The 20,399-nt window shown below is 35.3% G+C and overlaps 1 protein-coding gene across 1 annotated transcript in view; it reads right to left on the bottom strand.

Moving 5' to 3' along the window:
• LOC110450018 overlaps positions 1–17,788 on the bottom strand; it is a 79,586-nt gene extending 61,798 nt beyond the window's left edge. Inside the window, exons 1-14 of the mRNA XM_021497225.1 lie at positions 17,703–17,788; positions 16,516–16,774; positions 15,905–16,138; positions 14,771–14,941; positions 12,671–12,820; positions 11,642–11,792; positions 9,663–9,799; positions 8,978–9,073; positions 8,153–8,299; positions 7,248–7,364; positions 6,735–6,779; positions 4,408–4,527; positions 3,216–3,425; positions 946–1,005 (exon numbers count right to left, since the gene is read on the bottom strand). Of these exons, the coding sequence (XP_021352900.1) occupies positions 946–1,005; positions 3,216–3,425; positions 4,408–4,527; positions 6,735–6,779; positions 7,248–7,364; positions 8,153–8,299; positions 8,978–9,073; positions 9,663–9,799; positions 11,642–11,792; positions 12,671–12,820; positions 14,771–14,941; positions 15,905–16,138; positions 16,516–16,774; positions 17,703–17,713 (1,908 nt within the window). The 5' untranslated portion in view covers positions 17,714–17,788. The remainder of the gene's footprint in view (positions 1–945; positions 1,006–3,215; positions 3,426–4,407; positions 4,528–6,734; positions 6,780–7,247; positions 7,365–8,152; positions 8,300–8,977; positions 9,074–9,662; positions 9,800–11,641; positions 11,793–12,670; positions 12,821–14,770; positions 14,942–15,904; positions 16,139–16,515; positions 16,775–17,702) is intronic.
• Between the last annotated feature and the right edge of the window lie 2,611 nt (positions 17,789–20,399).

Below are 20,399 nucleotides of genomic sequence, written 5' to 3'. Positions count from 1 at the left end.
AGCCCGGCGTCCTACAACTTGACTACCGTGCTTCCTAAAGCTAATAGCTTATATAGCTATTAATATTCGTAAGGTTTAGGATTTTTACTCATTAAATGGATTTTATAATATGATACAAGGAAATCAGTAAACATGGCTACTCAATATCAGCCAAAATATTTGTCGTATGATTTCTTATCGGTACAGTCAAACTTCAATGTTTTGAACTTGAGTCACGAATGTCGAACTTGAGATGCTGTATAAACTGTAAAAGTCTGAATAATCATTAGTATTATTATCATAAGGCGGAAATTCAGACTTTGCCGAAATTTCGACACATCAAGAAATTGGAATCTTTTAAGTTAATTTATGGAAGTTTGACTTATATATGAACTTTATGTTGTGAATTTATTTTATAAATAAACCTCATACAATATATGAAATTATTGTGAAATTAACAAAGATTTGCACTACATGGAAATTTTCAGAAATGGAAACAATTTTTTTTATCAGGATTCCTGAATTCAGTATTTCATGTCAAGTGAATTGGGTTAATTTTTGTTTTAAAAACTGAAATGTTTGGACAAACAAGCATTCAGTGTATTTATATTGCCACAGTGGACTTACAGAACACAAGCTCATTACCAGATTAACTGTTAAGAAGTATAACACTTATATAATATAAAATAATAGAATGAATGGACTATGGTTTATACCAATACATCACACAATAGATTTCACTGTCCTGACATGGTAAACATGAGCGTTCAGTCTTTTCTCAGTAAAAGCTATACACAAGAAGCCGTAAAATATTTTCCGTAGCTGTTTACAACTTCTCTGTCCAGTATTGTGGGCGAGAAATGTGACAAGCTGTTTGTAGCATTCCAAGTTTATGCCAGCACCGTTTCTTATAATCAATCTGTTAATGTTACAATGTACACGTTGTGTTATCGGTCACTAACACACCTTCTTCCCAGGACTTGGTAAAATACTACTGCGACAATATGGCCGAGATTTGATCTCTCTCTGTAAAATAAAAAAAAGCAAATAGCATTTAGTACATGTGTATCATATCTGATCAGGTACACGAAGTTTCCATGAGGTAACATTTAAGGTTCAACAAGCCCCCGGGCCGGTATGCCACTCTCCACAGCTAGCGAAGGATAAATTAAGCTCCCCATGGCCATGACCTAGGTGTTCCGTCTTTGCGTATTGCAGAGTTATCTTCTCTTTTGAGCAGGTATTGATTGTTAAGTCATTAGTTTGTGAGAGTAATGTCATCAATTTAAGAGAAAAGCACGTAATTTTCTCACACAAACCAATGACGTAACAATCAATACCTACTCACAAGAGAAGATAACTCTGCAATACGCAAAGACGGAATATAAATGAACTTTAATTTCGATAATATGTCATTTCAAAGTATTCATTCGAAATACAAAAGAGATTGACATGTTATAACTGGTGAACTATTTTTATGAAGACATCAGCCTTAATGCCGTATTATTGACTACGTTAACCTCGCCAACAACCATTTTACATGTAATAGCTATGTACAAGTTCAATATATGCAAAACACATCTACAATTTTGATTTTTTAATTGGTGTTTTTGAATATGACATATCAGGGTGTTGAAATCTTGGGTGACTATGTGTCTTTTAGGGGGCGTGTTGAACCTCAACAAGATTAACACAGGCCACAATATGTACAGTGTATTCTGTACCTACTCAATCTGTTCTAGTAGTTCCTATGTAAGTTTCTTTGTAGAGGCCATAACCTACTCCAATATCAATCTCTACAGAGATGTCTAACATGTACATTGAGACACAAGACCTACAGTTATCAATTATAAAAGTAATATGTATAGAAATAACTGACACAATCCGACAGAAGTCTCAAACCAAGCATTCTGTAATGTACATTTTTCTAACTATAAACTTATCAATCTGGCAGTGGCTCATTTTGGTAGAAGAGAAGGTTAAAATGAATGAGTATGACTAGCAGGCTACATAATGCATATTTCTACGTGTAGTGATCTATTTATAGAATGAGCATCAATCAAATTAACATACTGAGGACATAACTATATATCAGGAAACTTTTGCCCTGTCAAATATTCCGCCTTCACTGGTAAAATCTATGTTTGTCCAGTGTAAATTTCACCTTTCACTGGTAAATCTATAAATTTTGCCCTTCAATGGTAAAATCTATATTTGCCCAGTGTAAATTTTGCCCATCACTGGTAAAATCTATATTCCCCCGGTGTAAATTTTGCCCTTCAATGGTAAAATCTATATTCGTCCGGTATAAATTTCAATCTTCACTGGTAAAATCTATATTCGCCCGGTGTAAAATTCACCCTTCACTGGTAAATCTATATTCGCCCAGTGTAAATTTTGTCCTTCCCTGGAAAAATCTATATTCGCCCGGTGTAAATTTCACCCTTCACTGGTAAATCTATATTCGCCCAGTGTAAATTTTGCCCTTCACTGGTAAAATCTATATTTGCCCTGTGTAAATTTTACCCTTTACTGGTAAATCTATATGCCCCCAGTGTAAATTTTGTCCTTTATATATAGGGTAGATTGTGTACTAGTAGTATTTGCTGTTATGATGACTTTGTCCTTATTGCGGGGGGAGAAAAGGGCAAAAATGAAACAGAAGCAAAAATGTCCTGGTATACAGTATTTATGGATTCCCTAGATATATAAGTCTGATTACACTGTCAGGAGGCCTGTTAAAAGTATGAATTTTCCGTGACAAAATCCTGTTAAAAGCAGTTTGAGGTTGTATGAGAGTGGGTATCAATAAACCTACTGATTTCAGAAAGTACCATCACCTTTGTTAGATCTTCAGGTTACAAGTCTTTTTTTTAACTTGATGAAGAGTTTTGTTATTATTATAGTATGCAAAGACGAACTCATCTTCGAAACTGCAGGAGTAATGCTCACTTACGCTCTCTGCACTCCTGGAATATGCCGTAGTAAAATCAAAGGTTCAGTGAGCACCTGAGACCAATCAAATAGCTAGTTTTGTACCTTCAACTTTGCTATGACATATTCCAGGGGTGCTGAGAGCAAAAGTGAGCGTTTCTCCTGGTGTGTCGAGGATGAGCCGAACTTTAAGAAGGCAATTAGGAGTGTTGACTGGCAGAGCTCTCCTTGGAATGATGAAGATATGACAGGAGGCTTGTGATATTAGTACACAGATGAGATATAAAATAAATGGTACAAACTTCAAATTCCTTGTAGTCCCCAGTTGACACGACGGATAGCTCTCCTGTATTTGTGAGGGGCTGGAAGCAGCTGCTTACCGTCGTGTGACTAAACATGGTTTCGTTGGTCACTGCATGGTTGTCCTGTGTGTTCTTTTCCGACAGCACTTTACGGGCGATGCGATTGGACCGTCGCCGGGCTATTTTACCCGACTTTATACCAGCAGGGGTCTACAAAAGGTTAAACAAATTGCTCTTGTTAAATAATTGCAATCAAACTCTTCTTTTATTTCTAGCTTGGTGGATTCTCAAGTGTACAAGATAGTCCCCCATTGAGTACCATTTGTAATCACATGTGTGGCAAAATGTAAAATAGACGAGGGCACCAGCACAGGTGAAAACAATTCTGCAGTATTCTGCCACATAAGTGAATCTAATTAATGATATTCAAAGAAAATCCATGAGATTTTCTGTTTATATATAACATTTTCAGAGCCATGATGAAAAAAAATGACCATGTAATAAACAGCAGGAGCGCCTCAGAATGTCCAAACATCGTCACTTTGTGGGACAGTCAAACATCAAACAAGCACATTTCTAGCTTTCTGATTTGTTTATATATCCATTGGTCTTGTATTATTTAGTTTCTTTGCTTAGAATCTACAAAGTTGTTCTTTTTCAACATTTTGATATTTCTCACTGGAGTGGGGAAAAATCTGAATAAAATCCTATATTTCTACTGTCTAATAATTAACTACCTTTAAATTTACATGGTGGAGAAATAATAAAAATGAGCTGACCATTTATAAACACATAGAGTATTTCAAATCTTAATAGAATCTCTATTTTACTAGTTTTATTAAGTAAGCTGGCATTCGAAGACTGCAAGTGATTACCATGACCTCTCACTGATGATTCAACGTAAACTTCATTAATTTTATAACAATTACGTTACAAGTCTTTACAACTTATACATAATCTCTCTTGTTTTTCTGATAGGGTGACAGGAGTCTCAATGTGGAGGAAAAAAGAAAACCCATGTATTCCAATCGGGGAGATGAACCCCGGATGTCCTTGTGAATGGTGTGTTCTCGATCTGCATCTATGCCACCGGACCAACATAAATGACCCGATGATCTGAGTAAAATTTATTCGGCATGATAAAACAGAAGCAAATAGATTTCTTTTGATTTCTTATACATATATAACTCACCAATTTACTTGTAGATGCAGGGGGTTTACGATAAGGGGAGGCGAACACACTGCTATGCTGTATACGGCTACATGAAGCGATTCTGCTACAGGATCCTGGCGTACGGGTGGTATCATTTCCCTGTAGAAAATAAAGCTTCAACTAAATCTGTGTCCATGTACGGGTCTTACTGAAGGTATTTCTGGTAATGAAAGTTCTTAATGCTGTCCAACCATAACAACTAAATATGACTGATATTAAACTGATACTGTATACAGAGAAACTTCCCCTCAGTCAAATATTCATCATTTACCAGTAAAATCAATATTGCCCAGTGGCAAAGTCGCCTTTAATATTAGTAATGACAATGCAGAGGGCAATAATGGTGAAAATCAAACTTCAAAATTTCATGGTATACAGTAAAACCAAGTACATGAGATTGCAATGAAAACACTTTTAACATAATGGCTGATATATCAATTCAATAGAATATATATTCACGTTTTGTACACAGGAAGCAAAATGAAAGCACATGCAGTAAAAAGTCTGCAGAATACGCCATTATAATTCAAAGAACATTAGAAATAAACATAACAGACCAGACTTTTTCAACTACATGTAATAATACTTAAAAGAGTAAACCCCACAAAATCTGTTAATGACACTGTTTCACTTTCATTTTTTCATTTCGTGCTGTAAGTATTACACAAATTATATCTTCACATTATAAAGTATAGCAAGGGGCCAGTGAATAATTATCACTCATACATTTTACAAAAATAATAATTCTGATCTGTGAAGAAAGTCTTTTTTTTTCAATCAATTTTTAACGCAACTGCATCCTTTGGAATTAAAATTCTGGTCACTGGCATCAACTTGTGGAAATTTATTATCTTTGTTCTTTTTCTACCTAAATTTTGCAACAGCTTGATTAAGACTACATGTACATAAATTGGAAAAATAATGCATTATTTAAAATTTTGCAACAGCCTGTTTCTACATTAATTGGGGGAAAAAACGCATTATTTTTCATAATGAATGCATTCCTCATTTTTGCCCACTTCATTTCGGGAGAAATGAAACAATTTTTGCAAGGGGGAGCAGTCTGAATTCAGCGGTAAAAGTAGACAAAAAAATCACTGTGCTCCATTTCATTTTTCAAAGTGAATTCATTACTTAATAGGAAATGTTTTTACTTTTTTATTATTCTTACACACTAAGTTTCTCTCTTGATTAAAACACAGTAAAAAGGAAGACAGATCATTGAGGCCACAAAATACACTCACTTGGCCATCTGGGCCAGTCGAGCTAAAAATCAAAAAGATTTTCAATAACACAACTGCTAAGCAGCTGAAAACAAGTATGAAAGAGAAAACTTAAATCCTTGCCCATGCAGTTCAGAGCACCATAATGGCAACAAACAGTGCAGTAAGAAACAGGAAACAATAGATCTGGGGTCATGCAGGGTGGAGGCAAACTATTAGCACAAGACTTCTTATTGAGATATTTCTAGGATTTATGTATACTGTACTTATTAAGTCTACAACATCAATATTATAAACCAATTCTTTAAACTGAAACAGCTGAAATGTCTATCAAGGGGATCATTTTCTACAAAACAATAAATCTTCCAGACCAAGTTGTTTTAAAATATTGAACTTTGTATTTTCAAATCATATGGCATGTATTAAATTGTTTGAGTTCTACATATTACAATGTTACAATACGTAAATATGGTAACAGAGTCAAAAAAATAAAAAAATAAATTAACAAGGCATCACAAGTGATACAAATTCCCTTGCATTCACACATTGTGACATATATGTAAGAGAAAATGAAGTTGCAAGAGCAATGCCATTTTTGTTTCTAAAAATAGTAACAGTGACCTTGACCTTCAACATAGAAACCTGAAACACGAACTTGTTCAATGCATTGCCATACAAAACACTTGTATGAAGTTTCATGAAATTCCATTTAGGAATGAAGTCACTAGAGAGTTGACAAAGAGTTAACATAGGGTGGAATCATAGATTTCCACTCAAACTTTCGTTGCGAGGGGATAAGAGATACAGTAACAAAAAATAAAATTTTGAGTGTGAAAAATATGTCATGCATATCAACCTAATTCATATGTGGACATCATGCCTTGAAAAATTTGTAATAATTTGAAGTGTATTTTTAATATTGACTTGAAACAAAATCAAGAGCAAAGGTACAAAGACACGATTGTTTTTACGAAAAGTAGGTTATTGTGAAAATCTTGATTCTTGACCATAGATTGTGATTTGGGTTATATTCTGTGTCAGAGCATATATTACTAGGAGGAGGAGGCTGGCTGAAAGTGTTACCTTTGAGATTAGGGACATTTGAACAGACACTCCACCATCATTGAGCTGTGACACAAGACAAAACACAACACATGATCACTCACTGCACCACACACTAGTCACCTACACGTCCACGACAAAAACTCACACTAGCCAAAAATTAGTGTTCATTCTTTCAACTGTTTTACCACAAGACTTCTTTCCCAATTACAATACTATTTATTTGCATGTGGAAACCAAGGTTTCAGAACTTGCCAAATAACTTTTGTGTCTTGAAAGCTGACTGTAAAAAAGATGCAATTTTCGAAAAGTCCCCAGATTTCAGGAGTGACTACATCATCAAATGAGAAATAATATGGTTAAAAAAAAACATCTCTGGGATTAAAAAATTTGGAATTAGAATACAAATTCACATTATGTATTTGATGAAAAGACTTTTTGCTCAGAATTCTGAAGTTTATTTCTATTAAGTACATGTATAATAAATGATATAAAACTTGACACCAACATTTTAAGATGCACACAGTCACTCACCTTCCTCATCTTTGATGGTGTTTTACTGGGGGTCCCGAGGAAGCGCCGTTTAGCGGGAGTGTTAGGTTTACTGCCAAAGAATACCTCTTCCTCCATCAACTTTGCCTTGGCTTTACTCTGTGGGAATACATTAACTTGATTAATTTCTCCTGTGTCGATTGCAAATTCGCGTATAATATCCTTCGATTATTTATTTTCATTAGACCATTCAATTTCTTTATTAATATCCCAGCTTGCAAAATTAGCAGTAGTCCCGTAAACCAAGCCTTTGAGAAATACTATCAGAGACGTTTTTTTTGGCTTTACTGTTACAAGCTATAATATCCCTGAGATATTCCATGACTTAGCACAAGATAATCTGGTCTCTAAAGATCATTTAATAAATGCAAACTTTTACATATATGTATATATAAATATGTATTTCTCAGGCAAAATCTCCCAATGCATAAACTCAGAAAAGCACAAAATTCTGTTTCATCCACCTGCCATATTATTCCAAGATGTTTACAATTCCGCAACACCATGCTATAATTATTTATTATAATCTGCCTGCAGGCTAGTACCCATCCTCAATACTCCAGGGGTTACGCTCACTTAAACTCTCTGCACCCCTGGAATATGTCAAAGCAAAATTGAAGACTCAGTGTGCACCACCTGGTGGATGACACAAACAGATTAGTTAGATTCTTTGATGTACATCAAAGAATCTCAAGGTCGCGTAACTGTAAAATTTGCCGTCTTTGAAGTCAGGTGTTGTTTCATCGGTAATCTCCAAACGACAGGTATCAGCCTTGAAAAAGGGGCCTTCAATTTAGCTATGACATGGGAGGCAAAGCGTAACCCCTGGAGTATTGAGGATTGCTAACACCCTATATATATGAAATTAAACACCAATTATTTCTTACCCTGTCCTCTTTTTCTTTTATTTTTTCCTTCTGGTACCTGGTCCATCGGGACTCTATGTATTCCATGAACCGCTCGCCCTCCACCAGGAACTGCTGTCCTTGGGCCTTTTCCCAGTCGGCGATGTTCTCTTTCACCTCCTCCTCAACCTGTGCAAGGCATAACAGAATCACTACAGGAAACAGCAGTTTTTACACTCGTTCATGCCTGGTATTTCTACGACAGTTCGCACATTATGACAAACAGTATTTTTTGTCGACAATATCTAATTTAAATCAACCCTTTGGGATAATTCCTTAAATTCTGATGTTTGGGTCATATACCAAATGTATTTTCTGACTGGAAAATTTAAGTCTTCAAATTGTCAATAAAACATATTTTTAGAAGAAATCTTTCATGATCTGACAGGGCTTGGGTTAAAAAATACACTTAGTAGAAAGCACTGATGACAAATACATATTGTAATGTATTGCAATATTGAAGCGAAATATTGCTGTATCGCAATATTTATCTACAGCTTATGAATTATAATCTATGTGAATATGTACTACAACCACAAAAGATAGAACTGTTTACACGCTTACTGTTAAATACTGAAGATAAAAAATAAAATTAAAAAAAAGGTTGTTTTCCAAAATAAAATTGTAAAATGAATCCCATCACAAAATACAAAAGTACCATAGTAAAATTGTATCCCTGCAAACTAGCTCTAAACGTGACGACCATGAAATATAAAGCTGCAAAATTTAACACCCATACAGTACACATACACTTCAGCTGTATTACAACACCCTACTGACAACTATTTAAACCTTAAATCTACTTACTTTGGGCAGTTCCTTGAGGAGTTTCTTCCTTGCCTTCTCTTCCTGAAGGAGATTACCTCCCCTGTTATTGAATCTATTGGGATCACACGCTTTTCTCTGAAGCAAGATGGGCAACAAATGAACACCAATGGCGATTTCTTCAATGTCAACAACATATTCCAAATATTGAAGAAGAATATCTAGACAGTATCTTTTAAATTTATCTGAAGAGATATGTCTAGACTTGATACAGTTTGAGAAATTAAAAAAGACATGACCAGACAACATAAAATGGAGTCTCAGGTCATCTCTTCTTCTGAATTTCAGTTACTCTCATGGCTGGACTAGTGAATTCCATAAGGAATCAATCACCTTGGGTATGCAGAACTTCACTGAACCCCACTAGCGGACATAAGATCTCATTTTCCCTTTTAGTTTGAAAAACTGTTACTTGTCAAAACCAGTCACTGCCAATACCACCACCAAATATGTCTGTATTCCCACTTTTCTGGTAATTCTTTAGTCATTGTTTAAAAATGTCCGACTTTCATTTCGTGTTGCCTCATCCAATATCAAATATTTTCACACTCTATCTACAGAGTGAGACATTTTTGTTTTGATGATTCACATATCATCAAACAATCAAATAAATTCCACTTTTTTTAAAATCCAAGACACTGACATTTTTTATCATCATCATAATTACCTCAAACTCAAGCATCTGTGTGAACAGTACCTCCCAGCATGCCACGTTTTCATACAGCTGACGATGGTTGTTGTATATCTGCCGTACTCTGACCACTTCCAGATCGTGGAGCTCAAGTAGCTGCTCCGTGTAGTCATCTGTGTGAAAACAATTATAATGGGTTATAATACTACAATTTGATGGAAACACTGAAGTGTTTTGAATGATTAGCTAAAAGATGCTGTATAATCTAGATTATTTAAGGGTATCAAAACATTAATGGGTTGAGGAGAAACCACTCTAGTGCACTAGATCCTAAATTAAATATAAATCTGCTCTGTGTTACACAGTGGTAAACATGAGGGTGGGAGTGAGGTATTGTAAAACCAGACCATTATATGCTAGAGGAGAGCAATGACATTTACTATAAAAAGTGTCACTTGGCCTTTCCACTTTGAAGCCCCCATCAGACAAACATATCCACACTTCTGGTCTTAGAAAGTTTAATAAAATCTTCCCCTACCTTGAGGGTGTGCAAGAGAAATCTCCAACCCGAGGGATGATATTCTTGATGTCTTACCCCGAGGCTATGCCGTGGGTAAGAAACTTGAGAATAACATCCCGAGGGTTGGAGATTTCTCTGTCACACCCTCAAGGTAGGGGATGATTGTTTTTCTCCCATCTTTTTTCACTCACAAATCCACCGACAAGCGGTGATAGCAGGAAATATAAGCGTTGATTGTAAATATGTTTTTCCAACAAACTCGAGTTGTCTTCCATGGCCTGCTGTACTGTTGACGCGACGTCAATGCATTGATGACGTGATGTCATACTATTGTTATGCACGAGGCTATCTCCCCCTAGGGGGTAACAAGCTGATCTTTTCCGGCTTAAAAGGGAGACACACCTGTGAAGAGTGGGAGAAATATCGGTCTTACCTAAGGGTAAAGACAGGGGGATTCCCCCGTCATACAATTGCATGATGTAGTGTCAACAATAGTTAATCATGGAAGATAGCTCTGATCTGATGGAAAATATGAAAGAAATGTTTGCATTTCATGAAATAACCACTTGTATTTGAAGTGGGAGAAAAATAATCATTCCACACTTAACGAGCAAAACACAAAAATCTCAACCCTTGAGGAGAGATTTGTTAAATGTCTCGGCCGGGCAAAAGCCTCGGGCTGGACATTTAAGAATCTTTTCCCTTGGGTTGAGATTCTCTGGTCTTTCCCCCTAGGTGGGGAAAGATTATGTTAATCTCCAACATTATGGTACCTGGTCACTAGGGGATAAGGAAACATGTTTTGGTGAGAATATTGACATTTTGTCTGCCAGTTTGAAAGATTTTTACAGCTGTTGCTTTGATAAGCTTGTTTCTGCTACTAGTACTAAACTATTTTATATGAGTCACGTTAATTTTTATACATAATACTGTGAAAAAAAATCCAAATGCTTGAAGAAACTCTGCAATACTTGCCAGGCTATTATTTATAATTACACTAAGTCTTTGAAATGAAAGCTACTTTTTAACTTAGTCAATATAACATGACATATCACACTCTTCAGCAATCAGCATCACTTTTAACTTGTACAGAATGGAACTAGCATGGTATGAACCCTAGGTCAAACTTCTGCTGATGACCTGCTTCACTTTGACCTTGCCAGAGATGTCTGACCAATTTTTCAACCTTGAGCATTTCTGAGGGTTCTTCAATGATTAGAAGGAGACAAATCACCAAGATGCAAACATTTTGTCTAAAACTTAAAAATTAATTGGTGGGTAGTCTTCAGCTGATAAACAAATCTACAGATGGTCTAAGACACATGTAGAAAATTCTGGGTAATTCCCTTTCCCTCCACCAAATGGGGCAGTACTTAGAGCTCTAGAAATTGATCGACGTCATAGTAATTTCGATTTGATATATATTGCACTATCACAACCTTATCAGAGGCAAGACTGATCAGTGTGAGGAAGAGCATTTGATGTTGAGTTTTACCGCTGATCTGGAAGGGTTTGAAGGCATCACGCTGCTGCTGGCTGAAGTAACACTTATCCCACCACTCTGACAGTTCCCGCCGTGTACTGTCCACGAAACGCTGCATGTGTTCATACTTCAGCTTCTCACACCGGGCAATCTCCTCTTTTAACTGTCAAATAAAATAGAAAACTTGAGCCCTTCACATTGAGTGATCTCCTCTTTAACTGTCAAATAAAATAGAAAACTAGCCTTTCACATGGAGTGATCTCCTCTTTTATCTGTCATATAGAACAATCTTATATTGAGTACCAACCCTGTCATAGTTCTTTCATTTCACATTTTTTTTATTGAATATTACATTTTATACAAATTCAAAAGGAATTGGACAACAGGCGTAATGCCTAGACAAGCCCTCTCCTAATTCCTAGTTCTGTAAAATACTCTATGGTTTACAGCAATATTAATATTTTTTTCATTTTAGAAAGAAAGAGCACTTTCAAAATATATTAAATAGCTAAAACTGTAAAAGAAATGGTCTTTCCCCTCAGGCTATTGTGATTTTTTACTATCTCTCTAAAAGATGAATAAAATAAACACACATTCAGCATGCTTTCTGCAGGAATTATTCATACATTCTTTTCTTAATTGAAGTTTGAGTCTTTTAAGGTAGAGAGTCCCATCATTTTTCTATAGTAAACAGGCATTTAAAACCATTTTTTTCTATAAAATTTATGTTATTTCCTCTAAATCGATACAAAGACAACTACAGCTTGTTTTATTGATATAACATAGAGCATATAATGGATCTATGATCTATCCTTATAACCAAGAGTTTGGGTCCATAGTTCACATTTCCTTCCTTTATATTTATACTCTTTGTTATAGAAAGTGAGCACTGAACAAATATGGAGCAAATTGGAACTCTTCTTTTTTGGAGATACAACACTGGATCATGGCACTCACTACCTTAATTAAAACTACTGTTCATGTATTAAGAAGATGGTTTCTTTTGGTTGAGCAGTGTCTTTCAGAGTAGTGAGAACTTACAGCCTGCATGACAATGGGTTTCACCCCTTCCTTGCCCCCTGAAAAGGTAGCACGATCCTCGCTGCAAATTGCTAGCCTGTCCCACAGGACATGGATTCTATCCCACATTTTAACCGACTCCTGACGCAAGTCTTCCAGAAGCTCCTCCAGCTGTAGAAAAATCAGATTGAATACAGTTTATGGTAACATTTCTCTTAACCCTAACTTAAATTTAGAGTGTCAGAGTAAATATTTCAGACAATGAGTTAGTTTTGTTATTCTTTCATCTGTAAGGTTTCTTATAATTTATACACTGTAAAATGTTGTATTTTTAAATAGTAATACATTGTAAAAACACCAATATGTACCGGAAAAAAATGTTTTGGTTCTCTGAATGTGTGGCCATGATAACACAGTCTGCCTCCTTCTAATCGAATTCAAACTTAGTTAAATTACAATACTTAATGTTGAGACTTCACCTAAGAGACTAAGACTACATTTGATTGATCCTGGAGATCTTTAGACAAACTCTAATCTAAGGATAGGACCTTTCATTGTGAGATCTCTGTGTTTGGATAAGAACATGTTAGTGATACTTTCAGCGGAAGATTGTATGAGAACTTAATCAAAAGACAAAAAAAGAAAGAGAAAACATCTTTTATTCTAATCTATGGCAGGTAAGGGTGAAACGATACACAACAGTATTTCTTTTCGGTTCGGTTCATGATTATTTTGAGTGGTCCCACGGTACACACAGTCAGTACATGTCTGCCTGCTCGGCTGATAGTACAACACTCCCCAATATAACGTCGGTTCTGATTGGTTGGTCTCTTCAACATGTTAACTCTGAGGACTCCATTAGGTTAAAATGTTGGGCATCATTACGGTCCCCTGTCTGGGGATACATTTAGTAAACGATAACCTTACAAACTTGCTAATATGTGTACTATTTGTTTCACTGACGTGAATTAAAAAACAGGCAACACAACAAATATGACTTCCCTTCTAAAGAGGAAGCATGACATTTTTCTTGAGGTAAAGGCTTTGATATCGCCATCACTGGCTCCACAGAAAAAGACATTAGTGACGACAAAACACTGAAGTCATTACTATTATTGTAAATTTGTGCGTATAGTGTGCACTTTTTTAGGTAAATATTGTCATGTCAAAAAGGGGGTGCGCAATATACGCAGAAACAAGTCATTCTTGGGTTATTGTTCTCGAGTTTCAGGTCAGTCATATTGGATTACCGCCCTTTAAATAGTTTTGTTTGACCGGATGGCATAAAAGTAACAGTCAAATGTGTTTTCCTGACATTTTCAATTGATGTCAAAAATTTAATATCAAAAGTCCACGACTTGAAGCAATCAAAACAGTGAAGGGCAGATTCATTGCTGTCGATATGAGGCCGGTTTAGGTAGTTGAGAATGCGGGTTTCAAAACATGCTTAGCATGTTGGAACCTAGGTACAAGTACACAGCGACGAGTAGAATATGGATGATCTAGAGCTATGATTCTAAATGTTTTATAAGATTTAAACTTTTTAAACTGTAAATAAATTTTAGCTGTTCACCCACCCAGTGCTGGAGTCTTTAACACTCTACTGTGAGTTCACTTCATTAGGGAAGAAGATATTAACTTCATTATTTTTATAAAATATTGTCCATTTGAGTGAAAGAATTCATCTTTTATAAGATTGTATTTGTATTTTACAATTGTTATTATTTTTTCTTCATTTAGTTTTGTATCATTTTGAGGAAAATCACAGTGCTCACGCTGTCGGTAGCCAAAGTAGCACTTGGCTACTTTTATTTATAAGCTTCAATCAGCTTATAACACTACGTTTATAATTATATTTTTTATTTCTTAAGTATAGCATTGTATTAAGTGTTGTATCGTATCGAAACGTACCAAACCGTGAATGCTGTATCGTGATACGTATCGTATCGTGAGGTAGGCGTATCGTTTCAGCTCTAATGACATGTCGCAATTTAAACAGAAGTTGGTATTCTACCTAAGGGAAAAGTGTACGCATATTTTTAGGGAAGGATGGTGATTGGGTAAAGATAGCTATAGGTTGGTTTAATTTATAATGCATCTTTTGATTTTAATTTCACATACCTCCGTCTTCAATAATCGTAAGGATTTCAGGTTGTCTTCGGACAACTGGAATGTGTTGTCTTCTTCACATATAACATCTCTTTCAAAGTCTGACTCTGGTGTTCTGTCCATTTCTTGGAATAGCACCACAATCCCTTTTTTGATATTTACAAACTCTGTAAATCGTTTTACCTGAAGAGCAGAAGATTAAAATCCAGTACTTTAGAGAGTAATCCATGCTGACACTGGGTTTACAGCATTAGTTGACATTTATAAACCGAGAGACAAAAAATAGCATAAATTAATGCAACAGATTTCACTACTTTATCAATTATTAAACTCAAAATTTGAGGGTCCATCCCATTTTCCTGACAAGTAAATTTATGTCATGGCTAGTGAAAATTTTCAATATTTCCTAGTGGTGTTCTGATTAATCGACTAAGTCGAGCATCAGTCAGTTAGGCTAACAAACTGATCAATCGAGTACAAAATACATGATTGATTTTAGTCGGAATGCTCATGTGTAGATATTATGGAGGTTTTCAGAAGACATTTTCCCCAGCTACTACCCTGAATGTAAATTTGTTGGCATCATCACTGCATGACTTACTTTTAGCTCATGGCTGCTAGTTAGGACTATATATTACATATTCAGTGTTTGAAGAGAGGCATTTCTTATATCATAATTACATGGTATCCCTTTATTATTAGCCTAAGTGACTCACAACAACAGCATGGAGGATTTCACTATGTATTTCTATAAAACGATTATTAATCGATTATCGGTTGGTTAATGGTAAACAATGATCAATCATAAAATTTCAACCGATTCACAACACTAATATTTCCCATGAAATTACAGGTGGGGAAAGTTAAAAAATAATTTCAAAACTTACATGTAAGCTCGAACTTTAAAGTGTAACAAGGGATGAACAATTCACTTTTAGAGTACTAAAGTATCCCAAAGGCAGTTATACCTAACATACATATAGGTATGTTTGTCACAGTAAATATTGAAAATGTTTATTAGACATGACATGAAACCTACTAACCCAAACCGTCAGGCTAGCCCAAATTGATATTCTGTCTGTTCATAATAACTAAGTCTTTTAGCAAATCTCATTCAACTTCCTAGCATGTTTCAATTGGTCTAACCTTTTCAGTTTTGAGAGAGTTGACATGTTTTTCGAGGGCCTCTAACTGTTCAGCACTCGGCGTGGTGCCAGTGGGGATGTAGTAGGGAGTCAGACACATCAGATCACACAGTTTTTGATCCTCCTCCTTCAGAGTTTGTAAGGCCTTCATTCTCTCGCGTTTCTCTAACGCCAGTGTCTCACACTTCAACTTCAAGTCTTTCTCCAGTTGGAGCATTGACAGGTCTACTTTGACCTAGAAATGGAGTTGAAAATCAAAATGATCATGTATATATGTGCTATATGTGCATTAACCTAAAAAAGTAAGACTGTAAAGGAAATATTAAGTTAACAATTGTTGAATATACATTCTACCATTCATTTATCCTGACCATTCATTTACCAAATAGGTTCAGTTGATCTAATGGAAATAAATATGGCAGCTTATAATTTACATTTTTATTATTAGATTGAACTGGTCAAGAGCAGGCATATTATTGCCTTGTGTATTACTATTGGGGGGTCGAATAAAAAAAAACACCTAGCTTCCCAATTTCTTCTGTATGGGAGTTTATATATGTTACCCTAAACGGATACATAACTTTGTTTTGCCTTATTATATATATAGTTTACCTTATATTCTGGCATAGACAGTTCCTCAGTTAAAATATCTAACTCTCGTCTGTATTTTTCTGTTCTCTGTGAGATGGAATTTTTCAAAGATTCCTCTTCATTAACCATTTCATCCAGGAGATTGCGAAGATGCAACATGACAGTCCCAGATCTTTCCTGGCGTTGTGTTTCACAGATACCAATCTCACTCCATATTCTGTGTAATTTACACATGGCTACCTCCAAACTCTGTAGCAACTCCTTCTTTACCTTCTCTTTACTGAAAATACACAAATCAAAACAATTACTGAGTTATTCATGACGTACCCAGCCCATTTCGATTAATCAGTTGTGATCAGGTCTACAACGTTTTAAAACCTGGTGTTGGACCAGCTCTGCTCCCAGCAGTGCAACTTTGTTGTGCATCTCTATAACATGGATTAATTTTGCTATGCCAAAAACTAAGAGCTAGGCAGCATGAAAAATACTTTCATAAAGACGGATCAAAGTTATCATTGCTCATAAAAAATATATTTTTATATTTAAAACTTATCGATACATATAAATGCAAGCAGGTTCAGTTTTTTTTGTGGTTTGAGATCTAGAATGCAATGAAATGTATCATTAATACCATGAACGTCATAATATTCTGCAAATGAAAGCACAGTATCACTCATGACAATCTTTTGCAATTGTAAGTTTTTAAATACATTGCGATATATTCAAAAGAGTCGAAGGAGCTGGGTGAGTATTTTCCACAGGAATTTGACATTTAATTAATATATGTATAATAGTCTATATATAAAAAAAAAATACCTCGTATACTATAAAAAAAACACAACAGTTTTTTTTATAGTATACGAGGTATTTTTTTTTATATATAGACTATTATACATACAGTATATTAATTAAACGTCAGACTCCTGTGGTATTTTCATTATACTTTANACGTCCACGAATAATATAATGTCTAAAGGTGTAACTGTTCAACGACATCATTTTGTGTTTAAATGAAATAAGTTTAGATGATTATCAGTTATAAATATTGTGTGATCATACGTTTCAAAATACACCGATGGTAAGCACATCGAGGGTTCAAGTGAAATCATACCGGATTCATTCTGGTGGAAAAAACGAAAATGCCCTCAATCAAGTAAAATGATCTCTGGTGCAATATTTCACATGACTTATCTATTGATAATACTTACTTGAACGACATCTTGATTGTTTTCTTTTTATAAAATGCTCTCAAAAATATCCGACATGTTTTCCCCCCGATTCAAACTTCGTACACAAGCCACGGCTTTTGATTGGTTGACCTAAATGCAAGTACGATTTTCATTGGTAGAATAAGGGAAGTAACTCTACTATATTATTTACACGAGAACACTAGCCTTGCACTAGTTCTTAATTATAAATAAAAAAGAATATGCCTTCTTAGCGGGTGTTAAAAGGATGAATGAGTATGTAGTCAACCGGTATTTACGCAGTTATTGTCGTCTCCAGCTTGAATTTTTAAAATACAGTTTAAACAAGAATTAACGTATTTATATGGGAGAATTAATAGGAAAATATATGGCAAATGGAACAACATTTATATAATGCTCTTAATTTGTACACGTTAATTTCCCCAGAGACGTATATATTACATATAATATAAACTTCTCTGATTTTCTTTATTCTTTTACTCTTTAAATCCCCCAAAAAATTTGTATTTGACAATTTGTTATACATAATTTTGATAAAAAAATGAATTAATTGCTCTTTTCCTTTTTTCCATAAAACCATCTTTTTCAATAACCAAAAGGCATTGACATTTAGCGGCTTATCGTTTAAATGAATTGCATTAGGTTGGGAAATATTGCTGACGATCAACCATTCATTCAAGGTCTCAAAAATCGAATATTTTAAAATACGTTAAAAAAGTTGTACACGAGGGGGTCAGACAATGTTACTTTTATACCCCTGCAAACGAAGTTTTTTGGTAGGGAAGGGGTTATAAAGGAATCATCTGCTCTTCCGTCTGAACATGAACCTTGGAAGCGCAACTCCTCTTCAACCGTTTGTTGATTTTTGTTGTTACTTGCCACAGTGAAAGTACATTATATGTTGGTGTGCACAAAGAAAATAATTTGTAATTCAGCCATTTTTCCTGGAGTTGTGGCACTTGGAATTTTAATATCTGCTCCAGAAAATCTGTAAGCGCAATTCCTCCTGAACTGTTCGTTGGTTTTCATGTTTTTGTGTAACCTCTGCATGTAGTGAACGTACATCATATGTTGGTGTGCATGAAGGAAGGATTGGCTTTGGTTTTAATTTGTTTAACGTCCTGTTAACAGCTAAAGGGTCATAAATAAAGGATTTGTGATTCGTTTATTAGGCCTATACCCCCTGCGAACAAAGTCTGAATACCTTGATAAGATGAAGCGATGGTAATATCTTTCTGAACTCCCTCCCAGTTTTCTCTAGTTACGTTGTGTTGTTTTCCACAGGGAGGGCACTTATTTAACTTGCTGTATATTCATACATAAAAATGAAGATATAGACCTGTTGTGTCGCACTGCATTTCACCCTAAGAGGCAATTAATGTGGGACCCCTAGCAGAATCCAGAATCGGAGTTTACAGTCTGTGTCGTCTGATTTTGCGGCATGAACGCTGTAGTGTAGCCTGTACGTTGAAAATAAAGTTGGGACTGTTTAAAAGATGGCGACTGCGCGCCAAAAAAAGTAGAAGGTAACTTTTCAGAACATATTTTTTTTTCTACTTGAACACTTTTTTTAGCGACCAGCGGATGTACTGAAGCAATAGATATTGATACGAATGTTTAAACTTTGAGTGCTGTTATTCCACTCAAAAACAGCGTCTTTATTAAAGTATAGCGTTTGCAAGATGACAGGAGCCGGCAATCAGGATGTTCAGTCGACGACGAGTTTGAATAATTCTGAGTATATATCGACACATGATATAAGTTAAGCCTTTATATATTAATGATAATCTAACAGTGTTGCAGAATATGCTACAAACAAGTAGAAATATGCATTTTAAAGAGGTGATATCGATTTTTATTTTGTACGGTTTGGACACTCCGTAACTTACGACTGTGTACGGTCGAGACATTGGATGCAAAGTTGTAAAATAGTACGGTTGGGACAGCATATTCGCACATCGCGAGTTGCGAGAACTCACCTTCTACTTGTTTTGGCAGCTGCCATCTTTTAAACAGTCCCAACTTTTTTAACGAACAGACTACACTACAGTGATTAAAGAAACAAAACAAAAATCTGCTGCTCACTGCATCACTTGTTGAGTATCTTTTCTTTCATCAATCTTTTCCGGCGGTGATGCCTCTCTAGGCAGGTCTTCATATAAGGATTGAACGGGTTATTATTTTCAATTTCATGCTGGTATGAATGCAAATCAACGTAACATCAATATTTAAAAGTGGGGAAAAAAGGAATTACCAATACCTCCAATAAGATTCATCAGTTTGGAAATATGTTATACGACAAGCTTTACTTTGAGATAGGTAACCCTATCGTCCCGAGTCGAGTGACATACAAATATATACTATTTCGTCACATCGTTGTACAGGTAAAAAAACAAATCTCTCACTCAGTCATAGCTTGACAAAGGGACCAGTTGGTCTTGAAACNATACCTCGTATACTATAAAAAAAACACAACAGTTTTTTTTATAGTATACGAGGTATTTTTTTTTATATATAGACTATTATACATACAGTATATTAATTAAACGTCAGACTCCTGTGGTATTTTCATTATACTTTATTCCCTTTCATTAAAAAAATGTTACTCAAATGGGTAACTATTACTCAAGTGCAGGATTATTACCCATATACGCCGTATGCCCAACCTGTTTAAGAAAGCTACTGTAAGTATACCAA

This window comes from Mizuhopecten yessoensis, unplaced genomic scaffold (assembly GCF_002113885.1).
Source record: "Mizuhopecten yessoensis strain PY_sf001 unplaced genomic scaffold, ASM211388v2 scaffold4899, whole genome shotgun sequence".
Classification (NCBI taxonomy): domain Eukaryota; kingdom Metazoa; phylum Mollusca; class Bivalvia; order Pectinida; family Pectinidae; genus Mizuhopecten; species Mizuhopecten yessoensis.
The sequence above is the reverse complement of the archived record's forward strand: the minus strand, read 5'-3'. Positions and strand labels throughout refer to the sequence as shown.